The 27,465-nt window shown below is 45.7% G+C and overlaps 1 protein-coding gene and 1 long non-coding RNA gene across 2 annotated transcripts in view; one reads left to right on the plus strand and one right to left on the minus strand.

Moving 5' to 3' along the window:
• Window positions 1-9,109: 9,109 nt before the first annotated feature.
• LOC141065433 (uncharacterized) lies at window positions 9,110-11,531 on the minus strand. The gene is made up of 3 exons (XR_012226409.1): window positions 11,482-11,531; window positions 10,457-10,546; window positions 9,110-9,465 (listed from the first exon to the last, which is right to left on the minus strand). It is a non-coding gene; the product is annotated as an uncharacterized lncRNA (long non-coding RNA).
• A 1,018-nt stretch (window positions 11,532-12,549) lies between these two features.
• Window positions 12,550-27,465, plus strand: part of EMILIN1 (elastin microfibril interfacer 1) — a 70,330-nt gene continuing 55,414 nt past the window's right edge. The window contains exon 1 of the mRNA XM_073557755.1: window positions 12,550-13,588. Coding sequence (XP_073413856.1) covers window positions 13,323-13,588 — 266 coding nt within the window. The 5' untranslated portion in view covers window positions 12,550-13,322. The remainder of the gene's footprint in view (window positions 13,589-27,465) is intronic.

Raw genomic sequence — 27,465 nt, forward strand, 5'->3', positions numbered from 1 at the left:
TCCGTCTCATCAGGAGACGATATCCCTCCTCGTCATGGGTATCGATCAGGTCCTTTTAGGGGTTCCCTGGTTACGGTTCCACTCTCCCCATATAGAGTGGTCCTCAGGGAGGATTCTCGGTTCGGGAAAAGCCTGTGAGGGTAGATGTCAGAGGCAGTGCGTTGAGGTTGCTTCCAAAGAAGTCCCCGCAGATCTTTCCTCTCTCCCCAAACACTATCAACAGTATGCAGATGTGTTCTCCAAGAGGGCAGCAGAGACTCTTCCGCCCCATCGCTCCTACGACTGTCCCATTGACCTCTTGCCTGGTGCTGAGCCTCCTCAGGGTTGAGTCTACCCCCTTTCTCTCCTGGAGACAGAGGCCATGTCTCAATACATCAGGGAGAATCTGGCAAGAGGATTCATTAGGAAGTTGGAGTCACCATCAGGGGCGGGATTCTTCTTCGGCCAGAAGAAGAACGGAGAACTGCGTCCCTGCATTGATTATAGGGGTCTTAACGCCATCACCGTTAAGAATAAGTACACTCTGCACCTGATATCGGAGCTGTTTGATAGGCTATGAGGTGCGAGAGTGTTTACCAAACTCGATCTGCGGGGGGCTTACAACATGGTTCGCATTTGTGAGGGGGATGAATGGAAAACAGCTTTTAACACCAGGGATAGGCACTATGAATACCTGGCGATGCCCTTCGGGCTCTGTAGTGCCCTGGCCGTCTTCCAAGACTTTGTGAATTATATCTTCCGGGATATGCTTACCACCTCGGTAGTAGTCTGTCTGGATGATATTCTCATCTACTCTCCAGATATCAACTCCCACCGGAGAGATGTTTGCAAAGTTTTCGACCTCCTGCGGGCAAACTCCCTCTATGCCAAGTTCGAGAAGTGCGTGTTTGAGCAGGAGTCCTTGCCTTTCCTGGGCTATATCATCTCAGCCAAGGGATTGGCCATGGATCCTACCAAGCTACAGGCGGTGATTGATTGGCTGGAGCCCCATTCTAACAAAGCGGTGCAGCGCTTTATGGGGTTCATAAATTTCTATCGCCAATTCATCCCCCACTTCTCAACTTTGGTAGCCCCTTGGTGGCCCTTACCAAGAAGGGTGCAAATCCCAAGTTGGGGTCGGAACATGTCTCCAAGGCGTTCTCCTCCATTAGGTCGCATTTCGCTAGCGCTCTCATTCTACATCCACTTCATCCTCCATTTTCTCTCTGGAGAGAAGAACGTCCGGGCCGATTCTCTCTCCCGCTCCGTGGTGTCATTGGAGTAAGAGGAGGAGGAGTCTCGGCTGATCTTCCCATCCGAGAGCCTGAGGACCATGGCCCCAGTCGCCCTTGAGTCAGTACCTCCGGGCAAGACATTTGTACCTGCCCATCAGCGACCGGAGGTTCTCTCTTGGGCTGACACGTCCAGGGTGGGTGGACATTTTTGGACAAAATGGACCTCTGAGCTTCTGGCAAGGACGTACTGGTGGCCGCATATGGCCTGTGACGTCAGGGACTATATTCAGGCGTGCGTCTCTTGCGCCAAGAATCGGTCCCCTTGGCAACGGCCCGCTGGGCTACTTTACCCCCTGCCGGTAGCGGACAGGCCCTGGGAGATGGTCGGTATGGACTTCGTGGTGGGACTGCCCAAGTCCAGTGGCAGCACGGTCATTTGGGTTGTCACTGACCATTTCTCCAAGATGGTACACTTGGTACCACTCTCCCGGTTACCTTCTGCACAGGGCATGGCAGCGTGGTTCATTAAGCACGTTTTCCGTCTGCACGGCCTGCCGGACAAGATTGTCAGCGACCGGGGTCCCAAGTTTGCGTCTCGGTTCTGGAGAGAGCTCTGTAGCCTGCTTAGCATTGAGCTAAATCTCTCCTCGGCCTATCATCCCGAGATGAACGGGTTGGTAGAGAGAGCCAATCAGACCCTGGTCACATATCTACGACATTTTGTCTCGGCCAGGCAGGATGACTGAGCATCCTTGCTGCCGTGGGCGGAGTTCGTATTGAACAATGCTGTGGCCGACTCCACCGGTCAGACCCCATTCCTCCTTAATTACGGCCAGCATCCGCGCGTTCCTGTACCCATGCCCGTGTCGTCCACCGACTCTAGTGTGGCAGAATGGGCGGTGGAGGCACGTGACATTTGGGACCGCACTCAGGATGCCATCCGGGCCTCCAAGGAGAGAACGAGGTCCTCCGCTGACACACACCGGCGCCCCGCTCCCACCTTTGCTCCCGGCGACTTGGTGTGGCTCTCCGCTCGTAACATCAGGCTGTGGGTTGAGTCCACTAAGTTCGCGCCTCGCTTCAAGGTCCTTGAGCAGGTTAACCATGTGGTCTACCGTCTGGCCCTTCCTCCACACCTGGGTATCACGGACACCTTCCACGTGTCCCTCCTTAAACCCGTTCAATTGTCCCAGTTTTCTGATGTCTACCGGGACATAAGGCTAGTCCTCGGAAGAGTACGATGTGAACGCCATCGTGGGGTGTAAGATGGTACGTGGCAAAACATTTTATCTAGTGAATTGGAAGGGTCATGGCCCAGAGGATAGGACCTGGGAACCTGAGTGTGATGTCATGGATGACTGGATACACCACCTCCAGCAGGGCGAATTTCTATGACACCCGTGACCCTGGATACACCGCCTTCAGCGGGGCGAATTTCAATCATTACACGTGTATCTGGATACACCACCTCCAGCAGGGCGAATTTCTATGACATCCGTGACCCTGGATACACCGCCTCCAGCGGGGCGAATTTCAATCATTACACGTGTATCTGGATACACCGCCTCCAGCAGGGCGAATTTACAGAGTTAAGGGAAACACCAGGGAAACCAATACAATGGAGGGCCCTGCAATAGGGAACGGGGACGTGGAGACCTCCTGCACTCCCCTGAGTCAGTGTCTCTACACTCCTGACGGTCCCTAGGCAGGTTCCGCACCTGGCGACGAGCAGGATACCTAAAAACCCTAGCTCGCCCTGCACCTATCCCTTTCTAATGAATTGGACGGTGCAGAAACTAATCCCACCGCTGCACTAAAACACACATAAGGAAAGTTACTGTGACGGACTCAGCTTCTGCTGAGCCGATTTTTTTGAGTGGACCCACTGGGTCGTGGCACCCACCCACCGAGGGCGAGCTGACCTCGTGAGGAACCACCTCCTATACAGGGAGTGTCAGGGGCAAGACCAAGGGGGTGAGCCACCACGACTGTTCGGACCAGACGGCCAGCTCAGGGGGACACTATGTGAGTGTCTGACGACCAGGGAAGCAGGAAGCAAAGCAAGACAAGACGTAAGTTCAAGGTATCTTCATTAAGACAACTTCAGGATACATTAAGTGCAAAAAGGTATGTACCAGGTGGCACGCCTGGGTACAGGTAAAGGCACAATGGCATCGGACTCCGGACAGCTGGCAGCGATCAACATGATCAGGGCATCAGGCTGCGGACATCAGCTCCGGACATCAGGCCGCAGTCATCAGGCTTACGATCTCTGGCAGTGATCGGCAGGTTCCGGGCATCCGGCAGGCAAACCAGGGTTCAGGCAAGGAGGCACGACAGATCTCCAGACATGGTGCGTGTTAGGGAACACGCCGAGGTCCAAGGCAGGATTCCAGGCAGGGTGCGTGCTAGGGGCACACTAGGGTCCAGGACAAGGTGCAAGGCAGGGTGCGTGTGTAGGGGACACGCCAGGGTTCAAAGCAAGGTGCAAGGCAAGGTGCGTGTGTAGGGGACACGCCAGGGTTCAAATCAAGGTGCAAGGAAAGGTGCATGTGTAGGGGACACGCCAGTGTTCAGAGTTCAACAAACAAGACAGAGTGCGTGTGTAGAGATACGCCAAGGCACAAGGTACAAGGCAGTGTCCTGTGCGTGCCAAGGGGCACGCCAGGGTCAGGTTCAACATACAAGACAGGGTCCTGTGCGTGCAGAGGGGCACGCCAGGGTCAGAGTTCAACATACAAGACAGGGTCCTGCGCGTGGAGAGGGGCACACCAGGGTCAGACTCTAACCCTGTGTCGTTGGGGCAGAGTCCTGTGTCTCTACACTAGCGCTCCCCTGACGAGTCCTGTGAAGGCTCTGGCATTTGTTCCAGGGGCTCTGTGAGGTGACAGAGTTCACTCCTGTACACACCGGGTCAGTGGTTAACCCACCGGTGTTCAGTTAGTACTCCGCCATTACCGAGCAGCAGGTTACCATCTCTGCACGGTGGACCCCGGGTTGCGATCGGACTTTCTTATATTTTATATTTAGTGCGATCCGCAACCCTAACAAGGTGCTTAACCTAGAGTCACCAACTCATATATACACACAAACAAAAAAGGAAGCACACTGTAGTACCATAGCATGCAAACATGAAATATGAAAAATGAATTGCATTACTGCATTAGAAATATGAAAAATTGAGAAAGCTTAGCGCATAAAATGGCCAATTTATGTGTACCTGGAAGCCACATTAAGGCGTTTGTCGTTTTCTAGGACCCTCTTAGCCACAGATGTTTTTAATCACAGCCACCACCCCTCCACTGAGATAGATTTCAGTCTAAGGAGAGGATTTACATAGGTTCCCATACAGATGAAGACTTTAGTCTAAGTGAGGATTGGCATTAGGTTAGGGTCCCACAGAATATACTGCAGCCCCTACACGCAGTATAATGCAGTCCCCTCAGAGTATAATGCATCCCCCTCATAGAGTATACTGCAACCCCCTCATAGAGTAGATTGCAGCCCCCAAGAGTATACTGCAGCACCCCTCAGAGCATATTGCAGCCCCCCTCAAAGTATACTGCAGCTAAACACACACAGTATAATGCAGCCCCCCACACACAGTATAGTGTAGCTCCCCTCCAACACACAGTTTAGTGCAGCGCCCCCAACACACAATATAGTGCAGCTCCCCCCAACACACAGTACAGTGCAGCTCACATACACAGAGGGGGAGTTATGGAAGCGGGAGTGTCTGATGCTCTCTCTCCTCCATCACTGCTTTCAACTGTATTGGCGTATATGATGACAATAAGCTGAAGCAGCGATGGTGGGTAGCACCAGGCCCCTCAGCGGCCGTGTGGTGTGGCACTATTAGCGGCATGCAACTGGCTCAGCTGGGGTCCCTGGAGGAGCGAGGGCCCTAGGTAACTGCCTGGTCTGCCTGCCTCTAACACCGGCCCACATACAGCGGTGTAACAAGACAAGGTCAACTCATAGAATCATAGAATCGTAGAGTTGGAAGGGACCTCCTGGGCCATCTGGTCCAACCCCCTGCTCAAAGCAGGATTCGCTAAATCATCCCAGTCAGAAGTCTGTCCAGCCTCTGTTTGAAGACTTCCATTGAAGGAGAACTCACCACTTCTCGTGGCAGCTTGTTCCACTCATTGATCACTCTAACTGTCAAAAAGTTTTTTCTAATATCTAATCTGTGTCTCCTCCCATTCATAGAATCATAGAATCATAGAATCGTAGAGTTGGAAGGGACCTCCTGGGCCATCTGGTCCAACCCCCTGCTCAAAGCAGGATTCGCTAAATCATCCCAGTCAGATGTCTGTCCAGCCTCTGTTTGAAGACTTCCATTGAAGGAGAACTCACCACTTCTCGTGGCAGCCTGTTCCACTCATTGATCACTCTAACTGTCAAAAAGTTTTTTCTAATATCTAATCTGTGTCTCCTCCCATTCAGTTTCATCCCATTGCTTCTAGTCTTTCCTTGTGCAAATGAGAATAAAGTTGATCCTTCTACAATGTGACAGCCCTTTAGATATTTGTAGACAGCTATTAAGTCTCCTCTCAGTCTTCTCTTTTGCAAACTAAACATTCCCAAATCCTGCAACCTTTCCTCATAAGACAGGGTTTGCAGACCGGTCACCATTCTGGTCGCTCTTTTCTGAACTTGCTCCAGTTTGTTGATGTCTTTTTTAAAATGTGGTGCCCAAAACTGGACACAATATTCCAGATGAGGTCTGACCAAAGAGGAGTAGAGGGAAATAATGACTTCACTTGATCTAGACTGTATGCTTCTGTTAATACATCCTAGAATTGCATTTGCCTTTTTTGCTGCTGCATCACACTGTTGACTCATATTCAGTCTGTGATCTATTAGTATACCCAAGTCTTTTTCACATGTGCTGTCACTTAGCCCTATTCCTCCCATTCTGTATATGCTTTTTTCATTTTTATTGCCCAGATGTAGTACTTTGCATTTCTCCCTGTTAAAAACCATTCTGTTAGTTGCTGCCCACTTCTCCAGTTTATTTAAATCTTTTTGAATCCTCTCTCTCTCTTCTCTAGTATTAGCTATCCCTCCTAGCTTTGTGTCATCAGCAAATTTAATCAGTTTACCCTCAATTCCTTCATCTAAATCGTTGATAAAGATGTTGAACAATACAGGGCCCAGGACAGAGCCCTGTGGTACCCCACTTGAGACATTCTTCCAACTGGATGTGCAGCCATTTACAACCACTCTTTGGGTCCGATCACTAAGCCAGTTATGAATCCACCTAACAGTTGCCTTGTCCATTCCATACTTAGTCATTTTTTCAATAAGGATTGTATGAGAGACTTTGTCATATGCTTTGCTGAAGTCAAGATATACTATATGTACAGCATTTCCTTGATCCACCCAATCAGTGATACCGTCATAGAAGGAAATTAAGTTAGTCTGACATGACTTATTAGTTACAAACCCATGCTGACTCTGTTTGATCACTTCATTCTTATCCAGGTATTGACATACATGTTGTTTAATAATTTGTTCAAAGATCTTTCCTGGTATAGAAGTCAGACTCACCGGCCTATAGTTGCCTGGGTCCACCTTCTTCCCCTTTTTGAAGATAGGAACAACATTTGCTCTTCTCCAGTCTTCTGGCACTTCTCCTGTTCTCCAAGAATTTTCAAAGATTATGGAGAGGGGTTCAAAAATTTCTTCTGCTATCTCCTTCAGTACTCTGGGGTGTAATTCATCTGGACCTGGAGACTTGAATTCATTTAGGTTAGCTAAGTGTTTCCTCACTATCTTTCTGTTTATAGATATCCTGGATTCTTCTATTCCCTTAATAGGACAGTGAATAACAGTTGATGTTACATTTCCTTTCTGAGAGAAAACAGATGCAAAATAGGAATTTAAAAGTTCAGCCTTCTCAACATCCCATTGCTTCTAGTTTTTCCTAGTGCAAATGAGAATAAAGTTGATCCTTCTACAATGTGACAGCCCTTTAGATATTTGTAGACCGCTATTAAGTCTCCTCTCAGTCTTCTATTTTGCAAACTAAACATTCCCAAATCCTGCAACCTTTCCTCATAAGACAGGGTTTGCAGACCGGTCACCATTCTGGTTGCTCTTTTCTGAACTTGCTCCAATTTGTTGATGTCTTTTTAAGATGTGGCACCCAAAACTGGACACAATATTCCAGATGAGGTCTGACCAAAGAGGAGTAGAGGGCAATAATGACTTCACGTAATCTAGACTTCTGTTAATACATCCTAGAATTGTATTTGCCTTTTTTGCTGCTGCATCACACTGTTGACTCATATTCAGTCTGTGATCTATTAGTATACCCAAGTCTTTTTCACATGTGCTGTTGCTTAGCCCTATTCCTCCCATTCTGTATATGCTTTTCTCATTTTTATTGCCCAGATGTAGTACTTTGCATTTTTCCCTGTTAAAAACCATTCTGTTAGTTGCTGCCCACTTCTCCAGTTTATTTATATCTTTTTGAATCCTCTCTCTCTCTTCTCTAGTATTAGCTATCCCTCATAGCTTTGTGTCATGAGCAAATTTAATCAGTTTACCCTCAATTCCTTCATCTAAATCGTTGATAAAGATGTTGAACACTACAGGGCCCAGGACAGAACTGGCCTCGCCATGGTCAACCACAGAAATTGAGTGCACGTGCTCAGTATCATATCCAGAGGTTGCCTTTTCAAAATAGACGTATGAGTTCTGCCAGCATTGCTCTAGAGGTTACAGGGGTGTGTGGTCCACCTATCAGTGCCCATACCCCGCACATTGCATCAAATTGGTCTGCATGGCTGTTGTTCCAGAAGGAAGCCTCTTCCAAAAATGATGTATAGAAAGCCCGCAAACACTTTGCTGAAGACAAGCTGACTAAGGACGTGGATTACTGGAACCACGTCCTGTGGTCTGATGAGACCAAGATAAACTTATTTGGTTCAGATTATATCAAGCGTGTATGGTGGCAACCAGGTGAGGAGTACAAAGACAAGTGTGTCCTGCCTACCGTCATGCATGGTGGTGAGAGTGTCATGCTTTGAGGCTGCATGAGTACTGCTAGCTATGGGAGGCTACAGGTCACTGAGGGAACCTTAAGCCAACATGTACTGTGACGTATTGAAACAGAGGATGATCCCCTCCATTCGGAAACTGGGTTGCAGGGCAATATTCAAACATAACAACCCCAAACACACCTCCAAGACCACCACTACCTTGCTATAGAAACTAAGGGTAAAGGTGGTGGACTGGCCAAGCATCCAGGGCTGCCACTAGAAATTTTGAGGCCACGTACTGGCAAAATTTTCGGGGCCCCCTTGAGACTCCGCCCAGGCTCCACTCCAGTCCTGCCTCCACCCCTTGAACTGTCCACAGTCCCACCACGCTCTCTCTTGTAAAAACTCCACTTCTCACCAATCACACATTAACAGTTCCCATCTCCAGATCACACATATAGCCAGCAGCTCTTGTTTTGGCCAAAAGATTTTTTTAATCTGCCCCAGCGACAAGGTAGACTCTTTTGGCCGGGCTCTACTCTACTCTAACCTATTAAACATTTGCTAAAATATACAATACAATTTAGGTATATTTTTATTTATTTTTCAATTTTTAAAACTACAAATAATATTACATACAAGGGACAAATACCGCCACACCATGACCAGACACAATATTACCACCATACAGTGACCTATAATACCACATACAAGGAACAAATACCACCGCACCATGTCCAGACCACATATTACCACCACAGTGACCGAATAATAGCACATACAAGGAACAAATACCACCACACCATGGCCAGACCACATATTACCGAAACATGGTGACAATATACAATATTGATCATTAATAAAAAAAAAAACAATACTATCACCATAAGTGCCATTATTATTATGCTTTTATTAATATTATGCATTTATATAGCGCCATTTATTCCATGGCGCTTTACATGTGAAAAGGAGAAATATAGACAAGTATAATAAACATGTGTAAGACAAGGGACACACAAGTACATAAAGGAGAGAGGACCCTGCCCGCGAGGGCTCACTGTTTACAGGGATGGGTGAGGATACAGTAGGAGAGGGTAGAGCAGGTCGTGCGGTGGTTCAGTAGACCGAGGATCATTGCAGGCTGTAGGCTTGTCGGAACAGGTGGGTCTTCAGGTTCTTCTTGAAGGTTTCCTTTGATGGTGAGAGTCTGATGTGTTGCGGCAGAGAGTTCCAGAGTATGGGGGAAGCACGGGAGAAGTCTTGTATGCGGTTGTGGGAAGAAGAGATAAGGGGGAGTAGAGAAGGAGATCTTGAGATGATCGAAGGTTGCGTGCGGGTAGGTACCTAGAGACCATGTCACAGATGTATGGAGATGTACAGGAGATCTGTACTTTGTATGCAGTGTCTGTGTACTGGTAATACAGTGATCACCGGTGACATTATACACAGGAGCTCTGTATATAGTGTAAGGTAGCGCTGTCATTGAAGGTTGGGGACACTCGCTTGGCAACCAAATAATCACGTCCCTCCAGGGAACTATCAGTCACTTGCAGCCATTAAACACAACCACTCCACGTGCTGTCAGGCAGGAAGCCCCATCTCCCAGCGGGACCTTCCACAACGGACCAACCGGGTCCCAGCATTCACTCGTGACCTACCCTGGCCACCTTATATGGTCCGTAGCCACACCCACTGGGTCACATGGCTATGACCTCATCACAGGTCCTACAAGCATTCATACATTCTTTAGTATGGTGTTCTAGACACACCCCTGGGTGGATTTGTAGGTAGCTGGTCCGCCCGTCTCTCCAGCTACCTGAAGACTTCTCCCTGACACATTGGAACGAAAGATCAGCTCTGCTGATCAGCACATAAGCAAGCCTTCATCTCAAGGCCACCCACCTTGAGATACATTACGATCATTCAGCATCCTACTCCTATCAGGTCACTGGAAATGCTTATGCGCCTGTCCTGGGACACCCACACAGTGCCCCCTAGCGGACACAGTGGTCACTACACCACAATAGTGTCAGTGTACAAGTAATACAGTGATCACCAGTGACAATAAACAAAGGAGCTCTGTACATAGTGTCAGTGTAAAGGTAATATAGTGATCACCGGTGACATTGTACACAGGACCTCTGTATATAGTGCCAGTGTACAGGTAATACAGTGATCACTGGTGACTTTGTACATAGGAGCTCTGTATATAGTGTATAGTGTCAGTGTACAGGTAACACACTGACTCACCAGTGACGTCTCTAGGTGAAGTCCTTCATCTTCGCTTTTCATCTTTATCCAGCACAGACCGCCATCACGTCTTCCAGTTAGGGCTCGTCTCTGCAGGAAATAACAGTTATCTAGAGCTCCACTTGCAGACCACATTACTTAATTTTTTCCCAAATTCTACACTACACCAGATGAAGAAAAAAAGGTGACATAGTGTCGCTCTGTACAGTAACAGGACCTCCCCCCATTTAAAACAGTATCCTCAAAAAATAAAATAAATACATCACTTCAGTAATAATATCCCTTAATTAGCCCCTATTGTAGTAATATCCCCCATCCTGGCCCTGTGTATCTCATTCCTGGCTCCAGCCATATGTTCTCCCATCCTGCCCTCATAAGTATCCATTCTGCCCCCATATGATCTCCCTATTCTGCCCCATCTGTTCCATGATCCTGCCCCATCTGCCCAAAGATCCTGCCCCATGAGTCTCCATCGTATCCATCCTGCCCCCATGTCTCCATATCTTGCCCAGTGTTTCCATTCTGTACGATGTGTTTACATCCTGCCCCGTGTATCCCATCCTGTCCCTGTGTCTCCATTCTCCCCCATGTCTCCCATCCTGCCCCTTGTCTCCATTCTGCCCCATGTCTCCATTCTGCCCCATGCGTTTACATCCTGCCCCAGTGTTTCCCATCCTGCCCCCGTGTCTCCCTGCCTTGTCTATATTCTGCCCCCGTGTCTCCCATCCTGCCCCATGTCACCCATCCTGCCCCCGTATGTCTCCATTCTGCCCCCGTTTCTCCCATCCTGCCCCCGTTTCTCCCATCCTGCCCCATGTCTCCATTCTGTCCCATGTCTCCATTGTGTCCCATGTCTCCATTTTGCCCCATGTCTCCATTCTACTCCATGCGTTTACATCCTGCCCCTGTGTCTCCCATCCAGCCCCCCTGTGTCTCCCATCTTGCCCCCCCCGTGTCTCCCATTCTGCCCCGGACTTGCTGTTTTCAATAAAACAAACAAGCAAAAAAAAACCCTTTCTCCTTACCTGGCTGCGGTCCAGCGACAACGTCCCCCCAGGCATTTCAGCGCGGACTCGCCGGCGAATGACAATGACGTCATACGCGGGTGACGTGCGCGCTGACGTCAGCTGCCAGCCTCCGATCGGCTGGCGGCTTTTAACTATTGTCGTGTGGGCCCCACACGGCAATAGAGTTTAACTGAACCTGCGTCTCGGACGCAGGTTCAGTTACTACACTGGCCGAAGCCTGCCACCAGGGCCCGGTGAGCAAAAGAGACGGTGCCCGATGTGGGCCCCCTCTGATAATCGGGCCCCATACGCCAGTCAGGGCAGTAATGCCCTGATGGCGGACCTGCAAGCCTGTCTCCAGACCTAAACACTGAGGATGTCCCACAGATGCTCCATAAACAGAAGGTGGAGGAGCACTAGGTCTCCAACATCCACCAGCTCAGAGATGTCGAGATGTCATCATGGATGAGGAAAGGGGATTCCAGTGGTGACCTGTGAAGCTTTAGTGACCTCCATGCCCTAGAGAGTTAAGGCAGAGAATAATGGTGGCCACACAAAATATTCACATGTTGGGCACTGTTGGCCATTATCACTTAGGGGTGTACTCACTTTTGTTGCCAGCAGTTTAGATATTAATGGCTGTATGTTGAGTTATTTAGAGGCAGCACATTTACCGATACACAAGCTGTACACCGACTATTGTACATTGTATCACAGTCAGATGGTCAGTGTTGTCCCATGAAAAGATAGAATAAGATATGTCCAAAATTGTGAAGGGTGTACTCACTTTTGTGATAAACTATGTACATGAAAGACCCTAGTACTTAGAGCTGCATCTATAGCAAAGCTGCAAGGCTTCTCTGCATGTGTAAAGGGACAGGAGACCTTTCTGGGAACATCTGTAGCTCAGGATAAGCTGTAATCATCATTCTTTCCCCACTAGCATTATCCTGCACTCTTTACTGCCTGGAAGAAAGGTGATCTGCAGGGCTAACCAGAGTAAGGGGGGCAGGAAGTTTTGGGAGGGGGTTGGGATTGAAGATTTTCTTTCAGTTGTGTCTCTCTCCTCCCCCCCTTGGTCTCCTGCTCCAGGCTTTCTTCTCCCTCTCTTGGAGGATGCTGGCAGTGCTTCCCTGTCAAAGGAGATTTCAGGAGCTTTGTGACTTTGCTGGGGCAGCAAGCAAAGTGACTGTCCCAGAAGAGGCAGTGACCACCAGACCAGCCTTGTTCCAGGAAAGCAGAATTGATCTATATCCAGAAGACTAGGCTGATCTATAGCTAGGAACTAAGTGTGATCTATATCCAGAAGACCAAGGGTGATCTGGACCAAGGAGACGAAAGGTGATCTGAACCCAGGAGACGAAAGGTGATCTGGACCCAGGAGACCAAGTTTGATCTGGACCCAGAAAACCCCTCGAAAGATTGGAAAGTATTTCCGCCGCTGAGGGAGAGGTTTGTTGGAAGAGACGTGGAGTATTTTGTGGTGATGTGGTTAGATCACTTGAAGCGTCATCTTCGATGTACAGAACTTCACACTTAGTAAGATAAGGGAACGTGTTCTTGGTAATGTTGAGGAACACCACAAGTTGCTTAACTTATGAAGGTACCACCACCACTTTCTGGAAGTATCGCCAAACATCTGCCTGACACATGATAACAGCCCCCGTCAGGCAGATAAACATCCCTGTGGATTTTAGCTTTCTTTTTTTCAGGCACTTTGGATACTTCAGGGTCTCATGAAAATCTTTGTTTTCAGCCCTGGATTGACAGAACTTGTGGTTTCTGTGTTGATGTGGTGGTCTCATCCCATTCATTGTGAGACAGTCGATACGGGTGTTGGATTCTTCCCCTGATGTCTTATGGGCTGTGATGTCCTTGGATTTTTCCCGTCTCGCTTACTGGATTTAATGTTTCTACAGTTGATCAGGTTCACAATGATGAGTATGAGAAGACAGAAAGTGTTGTTCTTATTCACCTCTCTACTGTACATTAGTGGAGCCTATGCCACTAACTATCCTCCTCGATATAACCTGTACTCAGGGGGCAATGCCCCTCAGGGACAAGTGATGACTGCACAGGGGGTGACACAGGCCCATAATGGACTGCGAGCTTCTAGTCGACACAGGTAGGTGAAATTATTTGCCATTGTGGAATACGGGTTACTGCCTTAATGAATGCCTTCTCTACAGTCCAAAGAGAATATGGACCTGCCTAGGCCTGCAAACATGGGGTAACTTATCTCCCCACATTAGCCAGAAGTGCAGCACACATTGGGGTAACTGATCTCCACATATTGGCTAGTAGATGATAAGGGCCCACATTGTGAACAGAGAAGGGCTGCATATGTTGGTGTAATATCTCCAGATATTGGTCAGTATCTGATGAGAATCTACATTGTGGACAGGGAGTGGCTGCACACATTGGAGTAACCGATCTCCAGATGTTGGCTTGTAGATGAGGAACGCCCACATTGTGGACCGAGAAGAACTGCACACATTGGAGTAACTGATCTCCTGATATTGGTCGGTAGGGGATGAGGGCCTACATTGTCGACAAAGACGGGCAACACATAGCGGGGTAACTGATCATCAGATATTGGTAGGGCACGAGGGTCTACATTGTAGACAGAGAAGGCCTACACACAGTGGGGTAACTGGTCTCCAGGTATTGGCCCACGAGTAAGTGATGAGGGCCCACATTCTAGACAGGGAAGGGCTGCACACATTGGGGGTAACTGATAACCAGATATCAGCCGGTAGGTGATGAGAGCCCACATTGTAGACAGGGAAGGGCTGCACACATCGGGGTAACTGATCTCCAGATATCAGCCAGTAGGCGATGAGGGCCCACATTGTAGACAGAGAAGGGCTGCACACATCGGGGTAACTGATCTCCAGATATCAGCTGGTAGGTGGTGAGGGCCCACATTGTAGACAGGGAAGGGCTGCACACATTGGGGTAGCTGATCTCCAGATATCAGCTGATAGGTATTGAGGGCCCACATTGTAGACAGGGAAGGGCTGCACACATTGGGGTAACTGATCTCCAGATATCAGCTGATAGGTATTGAGGGCCCACATTGTAGACAGGGAAGGGCTGCACACATTGGGGTAACTGATCTCCAGATATCAGCCGGTAGGTGATGAGGGCCCACTTTGTAGACAGAGAAGGGCTGCACACATTGGGGTAACTTATCTCCAGGTATTGGCCAGTAGGTGATGAGGGCCCACATTGTAGACAGGAAGGGCTGCACACATTGTGCTAACTGATCTCCAGATATCAGCTGGTAGGTGGTGAGGGCCCACATTGTGGACAGGGAAGGGCTGCACACATTGGGGTAACTGATCTCCAGATATCAACCAGTAGGTGATGAGGGCCCACATTGTAGACAGGGAAGGGCTGCACACTTTGTGCTAAGTGAACTCCAGATATCAGCTGGTAGGTGATGAGGACCCAGATTGTAGACAGGGAAGGGCTGCACACATTGAGGTAACTGATCTCCAGGTAGTGGCCAGTAGGTGATGAGGGCCCACATTGTAGACAGAGAAGGGCTGCACACATTGGGGTAACTGATCTCCAGGTATTGGCCAGTAGGTGTTGAGGGCCCACATTGTAGACAGAGAAGGCCTGCACACATTGGGGTAACTGATCTCCAGATATCAGCCAGTAGGTGGTGAGGGCCCACATTGTAGAAAGGGAAGGGCTGCACACATTGGGGTAACTGATCTCCAAATATCAGCCAGTAGGTGATGATGGCCCACATTGTAGACAGGGAAGGGCTGCACACATTGAGGTAACTGATCTCCAGGTAGTGGCCAGTAGGTGATGAGGGCCCACATTGTAGACAGAGAAGGGCTGCACACATTGGGGTAACCGATCTCCAGATATCAGCCAGTAGGTGGTGAGGGCCCACATTGTAGAAAGGGAAGGGCTGCACACATTGGGGTAAGTTGGTAACTGATCTCCAGATATCAGCCGGTAGGTGATGAGGGTCCACATTATGGACATTAAGGGCTGCACACATTGGGGTAACTGATCTCCAGATATCAACCGGTAGGTGATGAGGGCCCACATTTTGGACAGGGAAGGACTACACACATTGTAGTAACTGATCTCCAGGCATTAGTCAGTAGGGCATGAGGGCCCACATTGTAGACAGGGAAGGGCTGCACACATTGTGCTAACTGATCTCCAGATGTTGGCCGGTAGATGATGAAGACCCACATTGTGGACATTAAGGGCAGCACACATTGAGGTTACTGATCTCCAGATATTGGTCTGTAGGTGATGAGGGCCCACATTGTGCACAGAGAAGGTCTGCACATATTGGGATAACTGATCTCCATACATTTGCCAGTAGACGATGAGGGCCCACATTATGGACATTAAGAGCTAGACTCATTGGGGTAACTGATCTACAAATATTTACTGGTAAGTGATAAGCACCGACATTGGACAGAGAAGGTCTGCACACATTGGGTTAAATGATGTCCATACATTCGCCGGTAGGTGATGAGAGCCCACATTATGGACATTAAGGGCTACACACATTGGGGTAACTGATAATTCAGATATTTTTTGGTAAGTGATAAGCACCCACATTGGACAGAGAATGGATGCACACATTGGGGTAACGGATCAGATATTGGTTGGTAGGGCATGAGGGCTCACATTATGGACAGAGAATGGCTGCAAACATTAGGGTAATTAATCTCCAGATGTTGACCAGTAGGTGATGAAGACCCACATTGTGGACATTAAGGGCTGCACACATTGAGGTAACTGGTCTCCAGATATCAGCTGGTTGGTGATGAGGGCCTACATTGTAGACAGGAAGGGCTGCACTCATTGAGGTAACTGATCTCCAGGTATTGGCCAGTAGGTGATGAGGGCCCACATTGTAGACAGGGAAGGGCTGCACACATTGGGGTAACTGATCTCCAGATATCAGCTGGTTGGTGATGAGGGCCTACATTGTAGACAGGAAGGGCTGCACTCATTGAGGTAACTGATCTCCAGGTATTGCCCAGTAGGTGATGATGGCCCACATTGTAGACAGGGAAGGTCTGCACACATTGGGGTAACTGATCTCCACATATCAGCTGGTAGGTGATGAGGGCCCACATTGTAGACAGGGAAGGTCTGCACACATTGGGGTAACTGATCTCCACATATCAGCTGGTAGGTGATGAGGGCCCACATTGTAGACAGGGAAGGTCTGCACACATTGGGGTAACTGATCTCCATACATTTGCCGGTAAGTGATGAGGGCCCACATTATGGACATTGGATGATGAGGGCCCATGTTGTTGTACAGTCTTCATCAGAATGACACTTAGATATTATGGTCACCTTTAATCCCTGACTAATGCACCTCTGCGTCTTGTCACATGTGTTGCTATGAGTTGCTGTCCTTCGTACAGGACATACATACTGCACTTCCCCTATCCTGATGGTTTTGGAGTAAAGATGTCCTTAAATATTGACAAGAACGAAAGCTTTTAACTAAAATGATTGTCCGCTGGATACAAACTAAGAATAATGGATGGTTTTAGCCGACCGATCATAGACTATTGGAAATTAAGTCAGCCTTGTTAATTTCTTTCATCATATAGTTTGACCAAAGCTTTCTGAAGAAGAATATTCCCAGAACGATTGTTCTTAACGAGGAGGCCTCTATTACATACCATACATCTGCCAGTAATGGTGGTAGACTATGCTTGTTAGTGCTGTTGTGCATAAAGGGTCTGCAGATGTTCATTTGTCAGATGAGTGTTGTCTTTTCCGTCAGATGTGGCCCAAAAACAAGGTAGGAAGAGAGACAATTAGTATGAAGATCACTAGAAATAAGGTCTCTAACACTGACTCTTGAAGATAGAGACCTTGTTTCTGGGCTTTGTGGTAGAACTAGCAGCTGATTATATCTATTGATAAAAGACCCCTCATGTGCTTCTTCTGATCTGGTGGCACATGCATGGAGATGTTCTTATGACTCTCTTATTGGGACATCTTCAGATGTTGCATTGGAAGAAACCCAAGTCCAGCTTCTCGAGTGACAGCAGATGTCTTGGTTTGCTTGTGTATATCCTCATATTGTGATTAATTAGAAACAGCCACATGTGTAAAAAAAAAAATAAAGGTCACAAGTAGGGTCAGGATCTACAGTGCCATATTGTCTCACAAGGCTGATATATCAGCTCTCTGGGGTCCCATAGTCATAAGTCCACAAGTGTGAGGCATCTGCTCTTCCAGGACTGCCTGAGTCATGGAGGATTTATGGCTTTTAATGTCCAAACTATAGGAGGATTGTGTATATAAACCAGCAGCAACAGGATCTCAAGCGCCTAGAGGGCAGGAATAGCCTGAACTTAATGGACTCTCCCCAACAAGATACAGGAACATGTGAGGGGACTCAAAGGCCTGACCCTCACCTCAAACCTCCAATACAGCCTCCTAATATTACCCCAACCACCAGATAAAATCTCCTAAGATCTCCTATGATAAACCTAATATACTTTATAACCTCTCATACACTGATATAATCTCCTGATATCACCTCTCATACACTGATATAATCTCCTGATATCACCTCTCATACATTGATATAATCTCCTGATATCACCTCTCATACACTGATATATTCTCCTGATATCACCTCTCATACACTGATATAATCTCCTGATATCACCTCTCATACACTGATATAATCTCCTGATATCACCTATCATACACTGATATAATCTCCTGATATCACCTCTCATACACTGATATAATCTCCTGATATCACCTCTCATACACTGATATAATCTCCTGATATCACCTCTCATACACTGATATAATCTCCTGATATCACCTCTCATACATTGATATAATCTCCTGATATCACCTCTCATACACTGATATATTCTCCTGATATCACCTCTCATACACTGATATAATCTCCTGATATCACCTATCATACACTGATATAATCTCCTGATATCACCTCTCATACATTGATATAATCTCCTGATATCACCTCTCATACACTGATATATTCTCCTGATATCACCTCTCATACACTGATATAATCTCCTGATATCACCTCTCATACACTGATAAAATCTCCTGATATCACCTCTCATACACTGATATAATCTCCTGATATCACCTCTCATACACTGATATCACCTCTCATACACTGATATATTCTCCTGATATCACCTCTCATACACTGATATCATCTCCTGATATCGCCTCTCATACACTGATATAATCTCCTGATATCACCTCTCATACACTGACATAATCTCCTGATATCACCTCTCATACACTGATATAATCTCCTGATATCACCTCTCATACACTGATATAATCTCCTGATATCACCTCTCATACACTGATATCACCTCTCATACACTGATATATTCTCCTGATATCACCTCTCATACACTGATATCATCTCCTGATATCGCCTCTCATACACTGATATAATCTCCTGATATCACCTCTCATACACTGATATAATCTCCTGATATCGCCTCTCATACACTGATATAATCTCCTGATATCACCTCTCATACACTGATATAATCTCCTGATATCACCTCTCATACACTGATATAATCTCCTGATATCGCCTCTCATACACTGATATAATCTCCTGATATCACCTCTCATACACTGATATAATCTCCTGATATCACCTCTCATACACTGATATCATCTCCTGATATCGCCTCTCATACACTGATATAATCTCCTGATATCACCTCTCATACACTGACATAATCTCCTGATATCACCTCTCATACACTGATATCATCTCCTGATATCGCCTCTCATACACTGATATCATCTCCTGATATCGCCTCTCATACACTGATATAATCTCCTGATATCACCTCTCATACACTGATATAATCTCCTGATATCACCTCTCATACATTGATATAATCTCCTGATATCACCTCTCATACACTGATATATTCTCCTGATATCACCTCTCATACACTGATATAATCTCCTGATATCACCTCTCATACACTGATATAATCTCCTGATATCACCTATCATACACTGATATAATCTCCTGATATCACCTCTCATACACTGATATAATCTCCTGATATCACCTCTCATACACTGATATAATCTCCTGATATCACCTCTCATACACTGATATAATCTCCTGATATCACCTCTCATACATTGATATAATCTCCTGATATCACCTCTCATACACTGATATATTCTCCTGATATCACCTCTCATACACTGATATAATCTCCTGATATCACCTATCATACACTGATATAATCTCCTGATATCACCTCTCATACATTGATATAATCTCCTGATATCACCTCTCATACACTGATATATTCTCCTGATATCACCTCTCATACACTGATATAATCTCCTGATATCACCTCTCATACACTGATAAAATCTCCTGATATCACCTCTCATACACTGATATAATCTCCTGATATCACCTCTCATACACTGATATCACCTCTCATACACTGATATATTCTCCTGATATCACCTCTCATACACTGATATCATCTCCTGATATCGCCTCTCATACACTGATATAATCTCCTGATATCACCTCTCATACACTGACATAATCTCCTGATATCACCTCTCATACACTGATATAATCTCCTGATATCACCTCTCATACACTGATATAATCTCCTGATATCACCTCTCATACACTGATATCACCTCTCATACACTGATATATTCTCCTGATATCACCTCTCATACACTGATATCATCTCCTGATATCGCCTCTCATACACTGATATAATCTCCTGATATCACCTCTCATACACTGATATAATCTCCTGATATCGCCTCTCATACACTGATATAATCTCCTGATATCACCTCTCATACACTGATATAATCTCCTGATATCACCTCTCATACACTGATATAATCTCCTGATATCGCCTCTCATACACTGATATAATCTCCTGATATCACCTCTCATACACTGATATAATCTCCTGATATCACCTCTCATACACTGATATCATCTCCTGATATCGCCTCTCATACACTGATATAATCTCCTGATATCACCTCTCATACACTGACATAATCTCCTGATATCACCTCTCATACACTGATATCATCTCCTGATATCGCCTCTCATACACTGATATCATCTCCTGATATCGCCTCTCATACACTGATATAATCTTCTGATATCACCTCTCATACACTGATATAATCTCCTGATATCGCCTCTCATACACTGATATAATCTCCTGATATCACCTCTCATACACTGATATCATCTCCTGATATCGCCTCTCATACACTGATATAATCTCCTGATATCACCTCTCATACACTGATATAATCTCCTGATATCGCCTCTCATACACTGATATAATCTCCTGATATCGCCTCATACACTGATATCATCTCCTGATATCGCCTCTCATACACTGATATAATCTCCTGATATCACCTCTCATACACTGATATAATCTCCTGATATCACCTCTCATACACTGATATCATCTCCTGATATCACCTCTCATACACTGATATCATCTCCTGATATCACCTCTCATACACTGATATCATCTCCTGATATCACCTCTCATACACTGATATAATCTCCTGATATCACCTCTCATACACTGATATCATCTCCTGATATCACCTCTCATACACTGATATAATCTCCTGATATCACCTCTCATACACTGATATCATCTCCTGATATTGCCTCTCATACACTGATATAATCTCCTGATATCACCTCTCATACACTGATATCATCTCCTGATATCACCTCTCATACACCATACACTGATATCATCTCCTGATATCACCTCTCATACACTGATATAATCTCCTGATATCACCTCTCATACACTGATATCATCTCCTGATATCGCCTCTCATACACTGATATAATCTCCTGATATCACCTCTCATACACTGATATAATCTCCTGATATCACCTCTCATACACTGATATCATCTCCTGATATCACCTCTCATACACTGATATATTCTCCTGATATCACCTCTCATACACTGATATAATCTCCTGATATCGCCTCTCATACACTGATATAATCTCCTGATATCACCTCTCATACACTGACATAATCTCCTGATATCACCTCTCATACACTGATATCATCTCCTGATATCGCCTCTCATACACTGATATCATCTCCTGATATCACCTCTCATACACTGATATAATCTCCTGATATCGCCTCTCATACACTGATATAATCTCCTGATATCACCTCTCATACACTGATATCATCTCCTGATATCGCCTCTCATACACTGATATCATCTCCTGATATCACCTCTCATACACTGATATAATCTCCTGATATCGCCTCTCATACACTGATATAATCTCCTGATATCACCTCTCATACACTGATATCATCTCCTGATATCACCTCTCATACACTGATATCATCTCCTGATATCACCTCTCATACACTGATATAATCTCCTGATATCACCTCTCATACACTGATATCATCTCCTGATATCACCTCTCATACACTGATATCATCTCCTGATATCACCTCTCATACACTGATATAATCTCCTGATATCACCTCTCATACACTGATATCATCTCCTGATATCACCTCTCATACACTGATATAATCTCCTGATATCGCCTCTCATACACTGATATAATCTCCTGATATCACCTCTCATACACTGACATAATCTCCTGATATCGCCTCTCATACACTGATATAATCTCCTGATATCGCCTCTCATACACTGATATCATCTCCTGATATCGCCTCTCATACACTGATATAATCTCCTGATATCACCTCTCATACACTGATATCATCTCCTGATATCGCCTCTCATACACTGATATAATCTTCTGATATCACCTCTCATACACTGATATAATCTCCTGATATCGCCTCTCATACACTGATATAATCTCCTGATATCACCTCTCATACACTGATATCATCTCCTGATATCGCCTCTCATACACTGATATAATCTCCTGATATCACCTCTCATACACTGATATAATCTCCTGATATCGCCTCTCATACACTGATATAATCTCCTGATATCACCTCTCATACACTGATATCATCTACTGATATCGCCTCTCATACACTGATATAATCTCCTGATAGCACCTGTCATACACTGATATAATCTCCTGATATCACCTCTCATACACTGATATCATCTCCTGATATCACCTCTCATACACTGATATCATCTCCTGATATCGCCTCTAATACACTGATATCATCTCCTGATATCACCTCTCATACACTGATATAATCTCCTGATATCGCCTCTCATACACTGATATAATCTCCTGATATCACCTCTCATACACTGATATCATCTCCTGATATCGCCTCTCATACACTGACATAATCTCCTGATATCACCTCTCATACACTGATATCATCTCCTGATATCACCTCTCATACACTGATATCATCTCCTGATATCGCCTCTCATACACTGATATAATCTCCTGATATCAGCTCTCATACACTGATATAATCTCCTGATATCACCTCTCATACACTGATATAATCTCCTGATATCGCCTCTCATACACTGATATAATCTCCTGATATCACCTCTCATACACTGATATCATCTCCTGATATCACCTCTCATACACTGATATCATCTCCTGATATCGCCTCTCATACACTGATATAATCTCCTGATATCACCTCTCATACACTGATATAATCTCCTGATATCACCTCTCATACACTGATATAATCTCCTGATATCGCCTCTCATACACTGATATAATCTCCTGATATCACCTCTCATACACTGATATCATCTCCTGATATCACCTCTCATACACTGATATCATCTCCTGATATCGCCTCTCATACACTGACATAATCTCCTGATATCGCCTCTCATACACTGATATAATCTCCTGATATCACCTCTCATACACTGATATAATCTTCTGATATCACCTTTCATACACTGATATAATCTCCTGATATCACCTCTCATACACTGATATAATCTCCTGATATCACCTCTCATACACTGATATAATCTCCTGATATCACCTCTCATACACTGATATCATCTCCTGATATCGCCTCTCATACACTGATATAATCTCCTGATATCACCTCTCATACACTGATATAATCTCCTGATATCACCTCTCATACACTGATATAATCTCCTGATATCACTTCTCATACACTGATATCATCTCCTGATATCACCTTTCATACACAGATATAATCTCCTGATATCACCTCTCATACACTGATATCATCTCCTGATATCACCTCTCATACACTGATATCATCTCCTGATATCACCTCTCATACACTGATATCATCTCCTGATATCACCTCTCATACACTGATATAATCTCCTAATATCACTTCTCATACACTGATATCATCTCCTGATATCGCCTCTCATACACTGATATAATCTCCTGATATCACCTCTCATACACTGATATAATCTCCTGATATCACCTCTCATACACTGATATCATCTCCTGATATCACCTCTCATACACTGATATAATCTCCTGATATCACCTCTCATACACTGATATCATCTCCTGATATCACCTCTCATACACTGATATCATCTCCTGATATCACCTCTCATACACTGATATCATCTCCTGATATCACCTCTCATACACTGATATCATCTCCTGATATCACCTCTCATACACTGATATCATCTCCTGATATCACCTCTCATACACTGATATCATCTCCTGATATCACCTCTCATACACTGATATCATCTCCTGATATCACCTCTCATACACTGATATCATCTCCTGATATCACCTCTCATACACTGATATAATCTCCTGATATCGCCTCTCATACACTGATATAATCTCCTGATATCACCTCTCATACACTGATATAATCTCCTGATATCACCTCTCATACACTGATATAATGCCTTTCTGTCCTCCTCCAGGATATCTCTATTCTGGAACTTCTATCCTCCTCCTGGATATTTTATCTTTATACCTAACCTTTCATCCTCCTCCAGGATGTGTTATCCCTATATCACAACTTCTATCTACAACGAACCTTCGATCCTCATCCAGTACAAGTTATCTCTATGCCAGACCTTCTATCCTCCTCCAGGATATCTTAGCTCTACAACGAATCTTCAATCCTCATCCAGGATATGTTTCTACCTCTATAGCGGACCTTCTAACCTCCTGCAGAGTGTGTTATTTCTATTCCGGTCCTTCTTTGCTCCTCCGGGACATATTGTCTTGCTACTGGACCTTCTGTCCTCCTACATCACATGTTATCTCTATACCGGACCTTCTGTCCCCCTCCAGGACATGTTATCTCTATATTGGATCTTCTATCCTCTTCCATGATGTGATCTCTCTATAATTGACCTTCTATTCTTCTCCATGACTTGTTGTCTCTATAACGGACCTTCTATTGTGTTTCAGGATATTTTATCTCTATACTGGAACTTCTGGCCTCCTCCAGGACATGTTATCTTTATTCCAGACCTTCTACATTCCGCCAGGTTGTGTTATCCCTATATCTCTATACTGGACCTCCTATCCTCCCTCTTTCATGATATCTTCTAAGGCTTCTTTCACACTTCAGTTTTTTGCATCAGTCAAAATCCGCCAAAAGGACGGATGCTGGATCCGTTTTAGAACTGATGACAACGGATGCCGCCCATCCGTTTTTTTGACGGATCCAACAAATGAAGAATTTTAAAGGAATCGCAGCCTGGAAAAGAGAGACAGAGAGAGAGAGCTCCGTTTTCAAATCTTTGAGGATGGTGACGGACAGCAACTTTTGGCGGATCCTCAAAAAAAAACGGATGCAGCGGACGGCAATCCGTCACAATCCGCCATTAATGGAAGTCAATGGGGAAAAAAACGGATCCTCAAAAGAAAATTGAGGATCCGTTTTTTTTCAAAACCTGGCGGATTGTGACTGATTGCAAAAAACTGAAGTGTGAAAGAGGCCTAACCTCTTGCAGGATGTGTTATCTCTACAATTGACCTTCTATCCTCCTCTGGGATGAGTTATCACTATAAAGGACCTTATATTCTCCTCCAGAATGTGTTGTCACTATACCAGACTTTCTAGTCTCCTCTAGGATATCTTATCTCTATACCAGACCATCTATCCTCCTCCAGGACGCAGCACGTGTGGTCCCTATACTGCACCTTTCATCCTCCTCCAGGAACTGTTCCCTTTATACTGGAACCTCTATCCTCCTCTAGGACATGTAATACCTATATCGGACCTTCTATCCTCCTCCAGGATGTGATATCTCTATACTGGACCTTCTATCGTCCTCCAGGAAGTGTTACCTCTTTATCGGAACTTCTATCCTCTTCCAGAACATGTGACCTATATACCGGATCTTCTATCCTCCTCCAGGACATGTTGTTTCTACACTGGACCCACTATCATCTTCCTGGACATGTCTCCTCTATACCGGACCTTCTCTCCTCCTCCAGGATGTGTTATCTCTTTACCTAACCTTCTATCCTCCTTCAGGAAGCAGGATGTGTTATCTCTATACTGGACAGTCTTTCCTCCTCCAGGACATGTTGTCTCAAGAACAGACCTTCTATCCTCCTCCAGGATGTGTTATCTTTATACCGGACATTCTATCCTCAAAAAATATTTGTAAATTATGAACCGGTAGGGTTTATTAATCAAAAAAGGACTAGCAGAAAAAACCCTAAAGCAATTTTAAATGTAAAGTACCTGACTCTGATGGCGCTGTTATACTGATTGCATTAATACCTTTGGTGAAGAAATCCGCTCTGTGGTTCCTCTTTAATCACCACCTGAAGTTTTCTGCTAATTAGATTTCAATTCCCAGAGTACGGACTGTACTAATGGTCTTCTCCTCGCTGTCTGTGGTCACCGGCCCCTCCACCTGCCTCCAGTCTTAGATCACTGGCTCCTCCACCTGCCTCCAGTCTGTGAACCCCGGCCCCTCCATCTGCCTCCAGTCTGTGAACCCCGGCCTCTCCACCTGCATCCAGTCTGTGATCCCCAATGCGTCCGCCTGTCTCCAGTCTCTAATCCCCGGCTTCTCCACCTGCCTCCAGTCTGGGATCCCTGGCTCCTCCACCTTCCTCCAGTCTGTGATCCCCGGCCTCTCCACCGTCCTCCAGTCTGTGATGCCCGACTCCTCCACCTGGTGGCAGGAATGTCACACTTCTGTGACTGGGAAAACTGTGAAAGGTGATCATAAAGCACCACTGCATCCGATTGTGAGTTGACGTCCATTACAAACGGTAGCCATTGATCATCTGAAGGTAGAGGTCAGCAGGACATGTCATAGCTACATCTTAACCATCATCGATCAATACACCAAATTTCTTGTGGCCGTCCCTGTGAAGGATTTAACTGGCCAGTCTACACAGCGGTGGAGCAGGTAGAGGTAAGTATTGCCACTTGCAAGTGCTGTGGCCATGAGGCGACGGTACTGGCACAGGGCCCCTCATAGTACGCTGGTGTGTCTGACGGCGAGAGGGCCCCCTCACCGTCAGAGACACTGTATTGTACTAGGAGGGGCCCTATGCCAGTGCCATCGGCCAAGAGTTGGCCCACCCACCTGTTCAGAGCAATGGCACTTGCCTGGGTGCGCCAGGTGGTGACCCCAGCCCTTGGGGGGGGGGCAGCCCAGTTAGGGAGGTTTAAAAAATGGCATATGTTGATGTGTAGGCTGTACATTCAGCAGCTGCAAATGGTGGAATTTGACAAGTCCGAGGAAGAGGAGGGCAAAAGCGAGCCAAATTTCTGGCAACCTATGTGTCATCAGGGGAAGGTGGGACAAAATCCTTGGAAACCCATGCATGGTTCATTTTAATGAAGGTTTGATCATCAACATTTTGGGACGACAGACGGGTCCTATTTTCTGTCAGGATTGATCCAGCAGCACTGAAGACTTTCAGATAGCACACTAGCAGCAGGGCAAGCGAGCTCCTGT

Source organism: Dendrobates tinctorius, unplaced genomic scaffold (genome assembly GCF_039654945.1).
Source record: "Dendrobates tinctorius isolate UK_male_01 unplaced genomic scaffold, ASM3965494v1 ptg000251l, whole genome shotgun sequence".
Taxonomy (NCBI): Eukaryota; Metazoa; Chordata; class Amphibia; order Anura; family Dendrobatidae; genus Dendrobates; species Dendrobates tinctorius.